General features: G+C 52.0%; 1 protein-coding gene across 2 annotated transcripts; it reads right to left on the bottom strand.

Moving 5' to 3' along the window:
* Positions 1 to 127: 127 nt before the first annotated feature.
* Positions 128 to 13,359, bottom strand: ORAI1 (ORAI calcium release-activated calcium modulator 1). 2 transcript variants are annotated; one of them, XM_032471408.1, is made up of 2 exons: positions 13,156 to 13,359; positions 128 to 2,583 (listed from the first exon to the last, which is right to left on the bottom strand). In XM_032471408.1, the coding sequence occupies exons 1-2, from the start codon at positions 13,342 to 13,344 to the stop codon at positions 1,963 to 1,965; spliced, it is 810 nt and encodes a 269-aa protein (XP_032327299.1). In that variant the 5' UTR covers positions 13,345 to 13,359; the 3' UTR covers positions 128 to 1,962. The 2 variants fall into 2 exon arrangements, with proteins under 2 accessions (XP_032327299.1, XP_032327298.1); XM_032471407.1 differs by having other exon boundaries at positions 133 to 2,583; positions 12,729 to 13,284.
* Between the last annotated feature and the right edge of the window lie 1,350 nt (positions 13,360 to 14,709).

Below are 14,709 nucleotides of genomic sequence, written 5' to 3' on the forward strand. Positions count from 1 at the left end.
GGATGGAGGCAAGATGTGTTATATGGTAAAGGAGGGCCCCCTTCCTCACTCAGCCCAGGAAGCTGCTGCTGGCCATGTCCAAGCAGGCACAGAAGGACAAGAGCTTAAGGCCACACTTTCCCCCAACTTTCACTTCAGCCAGAGCACTTTATTTTTATAAAACCACTTTCTGTATCAGGCTTGTGGGACAGAACAAAGCTCTCAAATCAAAGACCCACAGGGGCTAGGCAAGTTAACATATGAAGCTGGACTGGTGTGAGACAAGCGGGAGTGGTGGGGACTGAGGCAAACACATCTCCTGGGGAAGAGGTAGTTGCAGCTCAGCTCCTGTTCATTGTTGCTTCTTGAGAAGGTGGGCCTGGCAATGCTGCTGTTGGATCTCTCAATTTCTTAAGCAAAGCCAGAATCAGCCTATGTAAGATTAGTGAGTGCTGGGGCTCTGGGCCAGACTTCCAGGCTCAAATTCTGCCTAGTAGTTACCTACACATTTTGGTCATCGATTTTTGTCATCTGCAAAATGGAGATCAAAATTCCTGCCAAAAGGCACAACGTGATCAAAATAATGAGAAAGCTTCAGGGAAACTAGACATAGGTGGCATTCTACAAAACCACTGGTTTGGACTCCTCAAAAATGTTGATGTTTACAAAAAACAAAGACGGGTTGTTTCAAATTAAAGATGACTAAAAAGACATGACAACTCAATACAACGCATGATCCTGGATGGAAAAATCACTGTCAGAAAGGACATGACCGGGACAAGAGGGAAACTGAAAATACACATATTAGATGACTGTATCACATAAATGTCAAATTTCCTGAATCCAATCATTGACATGTGGTTACACAGAAGAATAACTTAGGAAGAAATCTGCAACTGGTGCATATGCCTCGGGATGGGGGGAACATACTAGCATCCTCCTCATTCACGGTTTCAGTGAATTTGCCTACTTGCTGTGGTCAAACAAGGTGACCCCCTGCCTTCTTGTTTCAGCTCACGCTGTAAATAAGCATCCTTTTCACAAATAGTGCTACACTTTCCCACATTTCTGTGCTTTTTGTTGATTTCACTCTTTAAAATGGTCCCCAAGGGCAGTGCCGAAGCACAGGAAGGCCGTGATGTGCCTTATGGGAAAAACATACATTACGTAAGCTTCAGGTAAGCATGAGTGATAGGGCTGTTGGCCATGAGTCCAACGTTAACGAATCAACATGTATTAAGTAAGGGGTCATTAAAAAGAAACACATATAAAACAAGTCTACATACTGACTGGCTGACAAAAATGTTGGGACCAGAGGCTCATAAGAAGCTAACTCCATATTCCTCTTAGGAGCGATGGTTCAGTAATTCAGTGTTCACAGTGACTTCATGGAACATAACCACTGCAAATAAGAACTGACTGTGTATCTATTTCAGTTACTGTTCATGCAACTTTTTGGGTACGTTTGAAATCTCAGAAAATGCTGTAAAATTTTTTTTTGCTCAGGGGCTCACCTGACTGGGGCACTGGGAGAAGTAACACCGGGCGGTCCAGACCTAACAAATACAGACACAGGAGGAGGTGTCCCTTATGAGTATATTTCTGTGTTCACAAACGCACACACACACAGTTGACCCTGAACGGGGGTGGGGGGGATCAAGACGAAAAGGACAGGAGGCATCCAGGTGGCACTGGTATGGGGGAGGAGGAGGGACAAAGGGACCGTTGTCCCCGCTCTGGCTCCCATCAGTGGCCTCCAAACAGGAGGTGAACCTGGAGCTGGAAGATCAGGAAGTGCTTATTCTCTTAGAGGAAAGTTTCAAAGTGCAGTCATTTCTCTTTAAAAAAGCCTCTTCCCTCCACGCTCTGCCCCCGATGAGAGCCTGGCCCCCTGCGCAGGCTGTCCTTGGGCTGGGGCAGGACAAGGTCGTGGGGAAGGGCGTTAAGGCCAAAGCTCTGAAGTGCCCACCCTAGAGGGGGGGCTTAGGCAAAGTGGCTGCCAGGGGTCATGGGGTGGTCCCCTCTGTGGTCCAGCTGGTCCTGCAGGCGAGCAAACTCGGCCAGCTCGTTGAGCTCCTGGAACTGTCGGTCCGTCTTGTGGCTTACCAGTGAGCGGTAGAAGTGGACAGCAAAGACGATAAAGATGAGGCCAAAGGGGACCATGATGGTGGTGGAGGCGATGGCGGCAGCCTGGCCCGGGGTGATGCCGCCACTGCTGTCACTGCTGTCGCTGCTGTCATTGGCGGCTGCGCCGCTGGCAGAGGGCTTGCTGGTGGGCCTTGGCTGGCCTGGCTGCTTTTTGAGAGGCAAGAATTTGACCCAGCAGAGCAGCACCACCTCGGCCAGGAAGAGAAGTGTGCCAATGACGGTGGAGAAGGCCCAGGCCAGCTCGATGTGGCGGTGCATGCGCTCATGGGGCGACTCCTTGACTGAGTTGAGGTTGTGCACGTTGCTCACAGCCTCGATGTTGGGCAGGATGCAGGTGCTGATCATGAGCGCAAACAGGTGCACGGCCACCAGCACTGTGGTGCAGGCACTGAAGGCGATGAGCAGCCCAGGCGGGTAGTCATGGTCAGCGTCCAGCTGCACCTCCACCATCGCCACCTGGGGGGAGGGGGAGAGGAGGGGCTGAGTGACGGGACTGTCACGGCTCACTGAGGCTCTCCTCCCATCAAGCTCTGGGACCCTGGGTAAATCACTTGGCCTCTCTGAGCCTGTTTCCATATCTGAATAATGGGGATAAAAGACCCCCCCACTTTGGCTTGAGAAGTGGCAGAAAGTATTGGTGAATAAAGCAGGCTTGGAGCCCAGGCTGATTGGATTTGCATCCTAGTTTTGCTATTCACAAGCTGTGTTTCCTTGGGAAAGTCATTGAACCTCCCTGAGCCCCAATTTTCTTATTTGTAAAATAAGGGTATCATATTAGTTTATAGGATTATTTTAACAATTAAATGAGAGCTCCAGGTACATGGCCAATGCTTCCCAAATGGTAACCACCACAGATGGTTAAAAATGGTACGTTTTATATATATTTCACTATGATAAAAAAAAAAAGTTTACATTAAAAAAAAGGTACCCTCTCTGTTGGTACCACACTCCTATTTCCAAGCAGAGGCTTCTTCATGCCCTGATCTGGGGACAAGGAGAGGGATGTGGTGAAGGGATGAAGGCCCTCCCAGGTCATGCACAGGCCCTTTCTGAGAACACAGTGCACCAACTGAGAAGGAACCAAGAGGGGCTTCCCAGAAGAGGTAGGCCGTGGCCCGGTGCTACAGGGCAAGCCCTGGGGCCATCCCCTCCCCCAGCCCCAGCTCTGGGCTCAGAGCCCCAGAGCTGACGCATGAGCTGCTCCCCACTTCCTGGAGACCCATGGATCTAGGGTCAGCAGGGGCCCGCTGCCCTGCTGCTTCTCACCTGGGCCTTGCAAATCACCCCCATGTAAAGAAGCCAGCTCATCAGATCTGGGCCACCAGAAGCGGGCGGTGGGCACACTGCCAGGGTCTGCCTGCTGGGGCCAGAAGGACTGGGGCAGCGAGGGCCAGTGGCAATACCATTAAGGGTAGTGACCCTTCACAAAGGGTTTGCTATGTATGGGCCAGGCTCAGAGGGGGGAAGTCTAATGCTGAAATGTCCCCTCTAGTCCCACACCTGTCCCCTTTTGGGGATGGGGGCGGCTCCTTCCTTCCCAACTCTCTTGCTGTAATGCCTGGCCCTATTTGCTTTAATTTCTTGTATCTTGGCAGCCTTCCTATGGCCCAGAGAGGCAGTGTGGGGCACGGGCTCTGGAGTAAGGCTGTCTGCTTTGAGCCCTGACTGCTCTGCCCTTTATTAGGCTGTGACTCTGGCAAGTTCCTTCAACTTTCTGGGTCTCAGTTTCCTCATCTGTAAAATGGAAATAATGGTACATAACTGAGAGGGTTGTCGTGAGGACTGAGTTAATCCCATGTCAAATACTTAGTCCCTGGCACAGAGTAAATGCTCAAAAAAGTGAGCTTTATCATTATTATGATTCCATTTAGAAACCTCATCCTCAATCCTACTGTCTCTCTACAAAGCCCTCTGGGCTTCTATCTTCCTGCAGAACTGGGCTTCTTTGGGTGACCATGGTCAAGTTCATCCCCTCTGTCTCTGAAAAAGGAGGGGACATGGCAAGATTAAGGTTACCGTCTAGAGCTGATCTGGGGTCTGACACCTTGAGAGTCTGGTGAAAATATCGGGTACTCCTTAAGACACCCTGGTGTGTACAGTCATAGGACTTTTCAGACAATTTCAACAGGATTCACAGACTTCTGTGTTAGAACTCCCACAATTGATGACTGTATGAACTTTTCAGCCCAGGAGTTTACAAAATGCTTCAAGCTCGTATAAATCTGGGGCAGTGCCATGAGGATTTTGACCATTTTTAGGATCACTGGTGGCCTAAGGCCAACCGTGAAATTTCTTAGCACATGCTAGTGAGGGACGTGGGGCCTCAGGGCAGGCCACCAGGGCACAGCGGGTTAAGGTCTGCACCCCTGGGCTCTGCCCTTAGGCCTGACTGCACTGCAAAAGGGGGGCACCCCCCCAGCAGGGCATACCTCCTGCCACCTCCCCACCCCCAGCACTTCCTCTTCCTGTTTTGGCCCGCTGCCCCGGAACCTGAAACCCAAGAAGGGACGAGCAGGAGAGCCTGCTGCTCAGCTGCCCCAGGCCCACTGGCTACTAATTCACTCCTTGGAAATGTACAGACCCATTAGGTGCATGAGACCCTAAGCTGGGGGCTGGGGGTTCATACAGTGGAGACATATGTGGGCAACCAACATGCTCCCTTAAATCCAGTATCTCCCCCTCGATCCAGCCATTAAGAGGGAACCAGCTCCTTCACTTACAAAGCTGGAGACCTCTCTGGGCCGCAGGTTCCCCATCTATAAACCAGGGGCCTGCTTCTGATGGCTGTTATGAGGAGTCTATGGATTAATGACTGCAAAGTCCTTAGAATAAGATCTGGCATATATTACACTTAATAAAGTGTCAGTGATTATTAGCAACACCATTATTCCTCTTTTACACATGAGGAAACTGAGGCTCAGGGAGGTAAAGTCAGCTGTCCTGAGGGTCATCCTGCTGCTGAGTGGTGGGATCTGTACTCATGTCCACTCATGCCTAAAGCCCGTGTACGAAGCAGGTAATGGTACTTCGCTCAACTCTGCCTTCACAGACACTGTGTGTGTACCCTCTCAATTCATATCTGAAATCCTGACCCCCAAGGTGATGGTGTTAGGACGTGGGGCCTTTGGAGTGACTGGGTCATGGGGGTGGAGCCCTCGTGATAGGATTAGTGCCTTTATAAAAGAGACCCCCTCACCCCTCCTGCCAAGGGAGGACACAGGAAGCCAGTCCCTCACCAGCCATGGAATCTGCTGGCACCTCGATCCTGCATTTCCAGCTTCCAGAACTGTGAGAAATAAGTATCTGTTGTTTACAAGTCACCCAGTCTGTGGTATTGTTCTAGCCATCCGGACCAATGAAGATGGTGGCTGAGGAGATTAAATGAGGTCTTGACATGTAAGTGTTTAACAAAGGGCCAGCCCACAGCAGGTGCTCAATAAATCTTAGCTAAAAAGAAAAACGCAGGGCTGAACTTGGAAGACAAACAGCCCCTGATGCCCTCAACTCAGGCTGGAGACAGCTGACCCCGTGCGTCTGTGTTCTGCCTTCCAGGGAGGGTGAGGGGCTCAGACCCCCATTCTGGACCTGGGCTGCCCCTTCCCGAGGCTGCCCCAGCTCCAAACCCAGGGCACAAGGAGGATGTGTGCCCCAAAGCACAGCTGGCAGATGGCTACCTCGGCAGGACAGAGACCACCCTTGCCCCACAACTTGTCACACCCACAGGCTCCAGGACCAGAAAAATCAGCTACTGCAACATACCTGGCCTGGGGAACCCAGAACTGGCCAGCCTTCCCCCAGGGTCTTGGACTGGAGGGGAGGCTGGGCCTTTTGAGAAGGCCAGGGGCCGCTGCCAGGCTCCAGAGGAAACCCCATTGTCCTCGCCAGAACCTAGAGTTCCCAGAATCTGGACCATGTGAGTGGGCTGTATGCACCGTTCCGACACTGGGGGCCAAGCTCAGGATCACGGGGCTGCATGAAGGAATGGCTGGCACAAATCATGGATCCTGATGAAAACTGTTCACAGGAATAAGAACTACTGCTTTTTTCAGAATGTGTCCCACTTTGGAAATCTCCCCAAGGGTAGGGAGGGTAAAGCCAGAGGGGCCTCTTGGAATCTGGCAGGCGACTCCCAGGGCCCCAGCTGAGTCCCAGAGAGATCACATCAGATCAGATTGCACGCAGCTTCACAAGGTAAATATAGCCAGAGTGCTGGGCCGTTAACCCAAAATAAACAGCTCCCAGCCAGCCACGGGCCTGCTTAAACCTGGCCATACAGGTCCTAAAGTGTGAGGGATGGCCAGCCCCACCTCGCTCGGGCCCACAGACACCACCTCCCCTCCCCAGGACACCAAGCCTCAAGCAGTAGCCAAGAGGCTCCTATGATCCTAAGAAGGGTGGGGCCTGGCTGGCTTTGCCGGGCATCTGCCCACCACACCCAGATGCCAAACACCTCTCCTCATTCCTGCTGGGCTCCATGGAGACCCCGCCACCTGGCACGGGGGAGGCCAGGCCCTTCTGAGGCAGCCCTCCGGTGCCCCGCCTGACCCCGGCGCTGACAGCTGGGAGATGCAACACTCCTTTCCCAAGCCTGGGCTTCTCTCATGCCCTCTTCTTAGGAGATGGGAGGCTGCAGCCTGGAACCCCAGGGCTGCCAAGCCGTAGTCACCCAGGGCTATCTGAGCCTGCTGGCCCCACCTCAGATGCAAACCATCTATTAAGAGAGGACTGAGGCCTAGTTTAGCAGTTTACAAACTCTTTTGACCACTATAGTCCAGTATACCACATGTTTCCATAAATAGACATATAGCCGAGTGTAACAGAAACAAGTTTCCCCAAACAATAATTATCCTTAAAGCACGCTAATGCAGCTGCTCTCACCACACGTGATGCGTGCTGCTGTCATTCCATTCTTATTCCATTAAAAAAAAATGTGCGGCTCACTTTCTGTCGCAGCCACTAACAGGTTGAACCTGCAGACTGGGGGGAGGGGCAGAGAACAGGACTTTCTCTTCATCTGGCTAATTCTGACCTCATCAGGTTTCACCTTCCAAGTCACACCCCCCCACCCCGTTCCATGGCCTCCCAGGTGAGGACAGGGCCATTCACGGAAAACTTTGATCAAAAACTTACTATGTGCCTGGAGGACTCTGGGGCTCTGCTGGAGAGAAGGCAGGTAAACAGCAAAATCCCTGCCCGGGGAGACTGACAGGCACTCAACACTGAGGCAAGTATTTTCAGGTGTGATAAGTGTCCTTCCATCAAGGCTCCTCCACACTGCGCTTGCCAAACACGTCGCGAAGATGTACTGACAAGTCTGGTTCCCTCCAATCTATTTCCCTGTTTCTCCAGCTTCCAGCTCTGGGCCTCGTCCCTCGAGGACCCTCAGTAAATAATTATTAAAGGAATAAATGAAGGCAAGGCTTGCCCTCTAGGTATTTTAGCCCAGAGTCTCTAAAGGGTTTGACAGACAATCCTATGTGACCCACTGGAAATCCAAAGACCCTATGAGAACTTTAATGACATTCATTTTTTAGCTCATCCTTTCAAAACTTTTCAATACTGTATTTTTATGTATGTTTTAATACTCATGTTTTACTAGCACAAATATCACACATAACCACACATATATGTACACACGTACGCACAGTATGTATACGTATGTATATGTACAAATATGGAGCCTAAAGCTGACAATCTTTTGAGGAGTGTGCACTCCTAAGTTTGGAGACTACCACTTAGACCAGGGGTTGCCAAAGTGGCCTGCAGTTTAGTTCTTGCAAATTAAGTTTTACTGGCACACAGCCACGCCCACTCACCTACCTAGGGTCTGTAGCTGCTGTCTAGCTAAAATGGCTAAATTGGGGGAGGGCATAGCTCAGTGGTAGAGGGCATGCTTAGCAAGCACAAGGTCATGGGTTCGATCCCCAGCACCTCCATTAAATAAAAAAGAACAACAATAAATAAATAAACCTAATTACCTCTCCCCCAAATAAAATGGCTGAATTGAATATAGGCCTTTCCCTACAGTGTGCCTCTGAAATCTTTCATAAGCTGAAATGGCCTAAAGGGACGGGGCAATTACTTTAGGAGATATTTTGCTAACAAATGCATGGATAGATCGAGATTAAAGCACAGATGCTCACAGACACAGCTCAAAGATATGGAGATATGGTGTCTTGATGTTGAGATGCTGAGTGCGGTTCCCGGGAAAGGAGCTTGGAGGCCCCCCTCTCGCCCCCGGGGGTGTGCGCTGCCTCTTTTAACGGCAAAGCAAACGCTGCAAGCTATTTTCACTTTTTGCCTTTTTTTGGTAAAAATAAAAATCCTTTTCGGGCTTCTTTCAGGTTAGCAAATAACAGGTACTAATGTAGGTTTTCTGTAAAAGCGAAGTGGCATAAAGCGAACTTTCAAAAAGTGGGGGATGCCTGTAGTTACTACCACTGAGACTGTGTGGCCTGCAAAGCTAGAAATATTTACTTTACAGAAAAAGTTGGCCGATTCCTGGGTTAGACCAATGCTCCCAAAGAAGGTTGTCAAATCATAGTCTCGGAAGATTCTCCTCTGAAGAAAAGAGTTCGTGGCATCTCTTCCGGGAAGCACATTAAAGGATCCCCAGAAATTCCACCAGAGAGAAACTTGCTCTTGTTTAAACTCTCTCAGTTTTACTTCTCCAGGGGAACTCTTCCCTAGCACCGATTACCACAGTGCCACTTTGGGAAGCCCTGGAGTTCGGCACCAGTCCTGGATCTGAAACCAGCAGAGCTCAACACAGATCCTGGCTGAAAATTCCAGCAATGTGCCGCAGGCACTTGTGAAGTTTTACAGAAGGATTCTCAGCTAGGCAGGGAGTGCCCTCCCCTTGGGGCATTCAGCAAAATTCCATCTACACACAGCCCAGAGTGCAGAACTGCACATCCGGAAGATGTCAAAGGCCCAGTTACCAACTAGCTATAGGGGGCATGAGAGGGTGGTTGAGTAGAAAAGGCTCCAAGTTAGACAGACCAGGGCTTGAAATCTACTAGCTGCGTGACCAGAACCTCTGTGAGCTTCTGTTGGGCCTCAGTTTTCCCATCTTTGAGAGCTGTCCTGAGGATTAACTAACAGTGAGTGGGGAGGGTATAGCTCAAGTGGTAGAGCACATGCTTAGCATGCATGAGGTTCAATTCCCAGTACCTCCTCTAAAAATAAATAAACCGAATCACCCCCACCCCGAAATAATTAAAAGAAAAAAAAAAAAGAATGAAAGAAACGGGTCCAGCCACGTAAACTCGGACTAGTCATTCATCGGGGACCAGCACCTGCCCTCACTCACCAGGTTGCGTGATGATCACAAGAGGTGGTACAAGAGAACACTTAGCACGGCCCAGTCAACACTAGCAATGATCACCGTTAGTGATTAGCACCATGAGTAGTAACAGTAATTTCTTTCTCCTCTCCGTGACCCCTGAACTCCGAACATGTAACAGAGGCTGCATGATGTCTTATGATCTGAGCCCTTCCTTCCAACCCATTTTCAGAGAAATTCCAAGCAGCTTCTGAACCCGCTCTGGAACCTGGGAACAAAAGGGTGTTGGCGGGCAGAGAACTTGAGGAGGCAGATAATCCAAAAATAATTGATCCCAGGTCATGGAAAGCATTTTGTTTACGGCAGCAGGCTGACCTTCCCAATTATCTTCTGCTTAGGCTAATGTTACAGCCCGCCTTCCCCAGCAAACCAAGATTGCCGTGTGTGCTCGCCACAGCCCCATAGGGGCCAGGGTCAGGCTAAGGTTGGCTGCCTCTCGCTGAGATGGTAAACTGAGGCATGGATGGCCCGAGTCATAGCCCACGAGGGCACCCTCGGCTCAAGGAGCACCTGCAGGATGCTGATCATGGGCTACATGCAGGGCCCCCTGTTTTGGAGTCTGAATGCTGAGCCCAGACAAGGCATACTGTTTTGAGAAATGCCATCAGGAGTGGGAATCTGGTCTGCAGACTAAAAGGGTCCAGCTAAGGTGTGTATCATCAGATCCTGAAAACTCCTCAATCCTTCGTGGGCCCATTCAAACCCTGTAACGCATTCTCCTGCAAGTCCACAGGAAAGCAGGCTATGTATCTCCTTTTTACATGTGAGAAAAATGGCCCCAAAGAGTAAAGCCACTTCTTTGAGGTTCTACAGCCCACCTCCCCAGCACACCAGGGCACCGGGCCAGGCCCTCTTCCCTGTGAAAGGGGAGTCCTTCCATCCTCTCCAGGCCCTTTGGAGCCCCTCCATCTTGTGAGCAGGTGAGCCTGGCATCCTCACCAGCTCTCCCACCCCTGGAGATCAAAGGTCACATCATCTCAGTTCTTCTGGGTTTCCAGGTTTCTAAGAAGGAAGCCCTCTGGGGGCAGGAAGTTGGTTGTGCTGAATCACAGGCCAAGGGAGATTAGTCCAGGAAACTTGTTCACTCTGTTTCCATGGCGCTGGGCTACGTAGCACCCCTTCCTCTCCGAGGCTCATTCACAAGGCTGGACGTCTGTGGTGGGGGTGGGGCACGGGCAGACCCACCCTGCTGAGCCCCTCCCTCACCCCACCCTAACCCATCATCCCCACAGATCTCCACACTCACAGTTACTCTCTTGTAACTGCTTCCCCAGAACACAGGCTGTCATAGGGTTCAGCCCTTCCCTGTCGGCAGAACTTTGGGGATTTCAACCAGTGGAGCCAAGAAGCCTTCCTCACCCTGACTGGGTAAAATAAAGGTCCTCAAGAGGCAGTCGGTGTGAGCCAAGGCCCACCAGCTGCCTGTCTGCCCCTGCTGCCCGACTTCCCCGCACTGTTTTTAGCAAGAGGAAGAGGGAGGTGACATTTGATTAGAAGGCCCGGCTTCTAAGAGAGGACTCGAGAAGGCAGGAAAGCGTCACTCATCGGCTCCTCGTTTCTCCTGGAGTGGCAAGGGGCCTGGGCAGCGATGAATTTATGACCCCAAGAAAAAGGGGAACGGGCATCCCACCCACACACTGCCATGAAGAGCCGACAGCCACTGGTGTCACTCCTTTCCACCTAACTAACGTTTTATTTTGTTTAAAAGTAGCCTTTCTGCTGTTCTTCTCATCCCCTGAAAGGCTTGGTCCTAACATGTCCCTGGCTGGACACTGATCAGCACTCCAGACACCACACACAGCACAAGCGCCCAAGAGAGTTCTGGAGGCCAGCAGACCCAGGCTGAAATGCTGCTCCAGCAGGTGAGCTGTGTGGCCTTGGGAAAGTCCCATGACAAAACCACCCCGAAGGGTGGTTCAGGACTTAGTGTTGGAGTTAGGAAACTCACATGGTGCCCAGCTCTTAGTGGGTGCTCGGTAAATGTCAGACTGACAGAACAGACCCAGACTAAAATCTAGAGTGCCAATTCCTTTCACATACATTATTTCATCTCCTTCCAAGTACTCCTTCAATTAAATCCTTAAAGTCAGAGAAACTTACGAATAGCAGATTTCATTTACCAATTCAGAAATCAGGCCCACAGAAGGATTTGTCTGAGCTCACACAGGCAGCAGAGCTGGGAGGGCTCTTCCCCCATCAACCACCTGGCCTTTGCACAGCAGCCGGGTGTGCTCTCAGGCCTGCTTAGGGCTTCTAACAATGCGTCTCCTGCTTGTTTGTGGAGCACAGGGAGAGGATCATACAAACTCCCTTCTCAAGAAAACAAAAGGGAAGGGTATCTTCACTCCCTCCCTCAAGGCCAAGAGCTTAGCTCACTCGCTGGCCCGGGGCTCTAGATGTCTTGGGAGGGGGCAGACCCCATTCACACAGGCTGATGTCACTGACAGTGGTAATCATGAATTGTTCTGTAGCTCCCGGCTCTGGAAGACTCCAAGATTCCCAGCCTGAAGGCATCCTCCCGGCTATGTCTCAGGCAAACCTGCAGCCTCACCTACCCATCCCTCTGAGGCTTGTTCTTCTGCCAACCCAGCCCCCAACGGGAGAGGAAACTAAACCTACCCCTACATCAAGAAAGAGCCCATTCAACGGGAACATGTCCCACCCTCCTCCCCCACACCCAGTGACTCAGTGGCAAGTTTCTGGAGAAGAAAGAGTGGGGAGTGGTTATCAAACCCCCAGGCTGAGGCTCTTGGAAAATGGGGGAGGGGAAAGGTGTCAGGAAATCCCCCTACTAGGTAATAAAAGAGTCTGGCCAGTGCCTTCTGGCCTCAAGAGTGAGGGCACAAGAGAGATGGCTCAAGGGTCCTCCTCCCAACCTCCTGACACCTGCTCCCAAAGAGAACAGACTACTTGTCTTTCCCTCTGAACGTACGTCAGGGCTGTCTTCTTACAGATCTGCTTCGAGGATCCTGCTGTTTCGCCCTCCTTGCTGCATCAAGCTTGCACACCTGAAGGCACCTGAGCCCCCCAACCCTGGACAATTATATGACACCCAATCTCCTACATCGGGTATGGCTAGTCCGCCCACCTCGTCTCAGGTCCAGCACCTCTACCCCCCTCCAGCATACGACAGCTTTCTTCCAGCTCTTCCCTTCACCCCCAGGCCACTTAGCCCTCGCCCCTGGGGGCTCCGTCGGGGCTGCGGCGGCAGAGGCCAAGACATGAGAGGGGGCAGGGCAGGGCGGCCCGAGCTCACCATAGCGAAGCCGGAGAGCAGAGCCGAGGTCCGGCTGGAAGCTTTGAGCTTGGCGCGGCTCAAGTAGAGCTTGCGCCAAGACAGCGCCTGCATCGAGTGCTCGTTGAGGCTCATCACCTCGGAGTAACTCTGACCGATCCAGTCCGGGTAGGTGACGGCGGGTGGCGGGGGTGGCGACCCCGGGGGCTCCGCGTCCCCGCTGCGGCGGCGGCTCCGGCGGCTGCCGCTGGTGGTGCTGCCGCCGCTGAGGGGAAGCTCGGGGTTGCTGCTGCTCGGGGGCGGGGCGGGCTCCGGATGCATGGAGCACGCTGCAAAGGCGCGGGCCGGCCCGGACGCCTGCGAAGGCGGCGGCCCCCACCCCCCACCGCACCTCCGCCTCCGCCTGAGGCAGCCACCGGCTGCCCACCGCGCGCGGGTCTGGCCTGACCTGGCCGGCCGCCGAGGACGAGGAAGCCGAGGAAGCAACTGCAGCCCCAGCTCTAAGGCCCGCCGCGCTACTCGCAAAAAGCCAGAGGCGGCAAAGACGAGAGCCTGCGCGCCAGGCCAGCGTACCGGATCCCGGGCCCGGACCCCCGGCGCGCGCTGCGATTGGCCGCTGCCCCAGGCTGATTTGCATGAGTCCCCGCCCACCCGCCCACCCCCAAGATGGGGGTGGGCGGGGCTAAATCGAGTCATGTGACTCATCTCACCGGACAGCACCGCCCACAGTCCCTTGCCGGGAGTTGCCAGCGCCCGCGCCTCTTCCTGGAAGCGGCCCAGCTGCCCCGCCTCTCCGCTCTCCTGCTGCTGGCGCTTCGCATTTCCTCAGCTGCTCGGATGGCCCTTCTCCCAGAGCTGGGACTCCTGGATCGGGCCACCCGAGGTCACCTCTAAGCGCCTCCTGAGGCCCGTTTTCCCCTTGGAACTAGGTGGCTCAAGGTCTGCAGCAAAAAGAGCGGACTGTGATCTAGAATTAATTCATTCTGTATTTATTGAACACCTATTGGGTGCCAACACTGTTCTAAGCACTGAGGGTAGGGCGGTTAACAAGGTGGACAAAATCCCTTGCCCTCTTGGAGCTTACTTTCTAGTGGGGAAGACACGCGAACAGCAAGGAGTAATATAATAGCTTAGAAAGTGATAAATGTATAGGAAAAAAAATAAAGCAGGGAAAGGGGGCACGGGTAGTGCAGGGGCTGCAATTTTAATATGAGAATGCTCTGGGCAGGATTTTTTTTTCTTTTTTCTTTTTTTTTAAGGGTAGGGATTTTTGAACTGTTTTGTCCAATTCATTCACTTACAATTCACTAGCATCATCTGACACATAAGCAGGGGTGCTAGGTAATACATTCATCCAGTAAGTTTGCTGCGCACCTATTAAGCGCTAGGCTGAGGGATTCCAAGAAAATGTTAACTTTCATGGAATCTTATATTTGAGTGAAGAGAACAGGCACTCAGCAAACATAAGTTCACGTCTCTCTTAGTTGGTCATTTTTTGAGTTGAGACCTGAACTAGCAATACAAAGAGCCAGGATCTGGTCTCCAGGGGCGGAAGAGAACAGCATATGTGAAGATCCTGAAGCAGCAATATCCTGCCAGTTGGAGCATTAGGAGGCCGATTTAGCTGCAGAAGAGTGGAGGGCAGAGGTGAAACGAGGGGGTAGAGTATTGGGCTAGGAAATCAGCTCCAGGAGGGCAGGGACCTTCACTGTCAGTTTCACAACTCTACCCCCAGCATCTACAGTATTGCCTGGCACATTGCTCGGTAAATATCTGTTGAATGAGTAAGTGTAGGAGAGACGGGAATGAGTGAAACTCATAATTAGCCCGGAGTCAACTCGCAAGCATGCGGCATTCCAGGTCAGCTATGTGAAATTTAACTCTTGTCACCACTAGAGGGCCTCCGTCCACTCACCCACATTATGGGATAAAACTGAAGGCCCCCTCCTCCCAAAAGTCTCTGGGATCTTCCCAGACACCTTTCTCTAATTTTATGAAGACC

This window comes from Camelus ferus, chromosome 32, assembly GCF_009834535.1.
Source record: "Camelus ferus isolate YT-003-E chromosome 32, BCGSAC_Cfer_1.0, whole genome shotgun sequence".
Classification (NCBI taxonomy): Eukaryota; Metazoa; Chordata; class Mammalia; order Artiodactyla; family Camelidae; genus Camelus; species Camelus ferus.

What these genes read in the sequence shown, in the direction of transcription:
- ORAI1 (XM_032471407.1), bottom strand. Translation starts at nt 13,028, where the DNA reads ATGCATCCGGAGCCCGCCCCGCCCCCGAGCAGCAGCAACCCCGAGCTT. An exon ending in TGCTCTCCGGCTTCGCTATG is followed by an intron (nt 2,584 to 12,728) that starts GTGAGCTCGGGC and finishes CCCTCCCCCCAG; the next exon opens with GTGGCGATGGTGGAGGTGCA.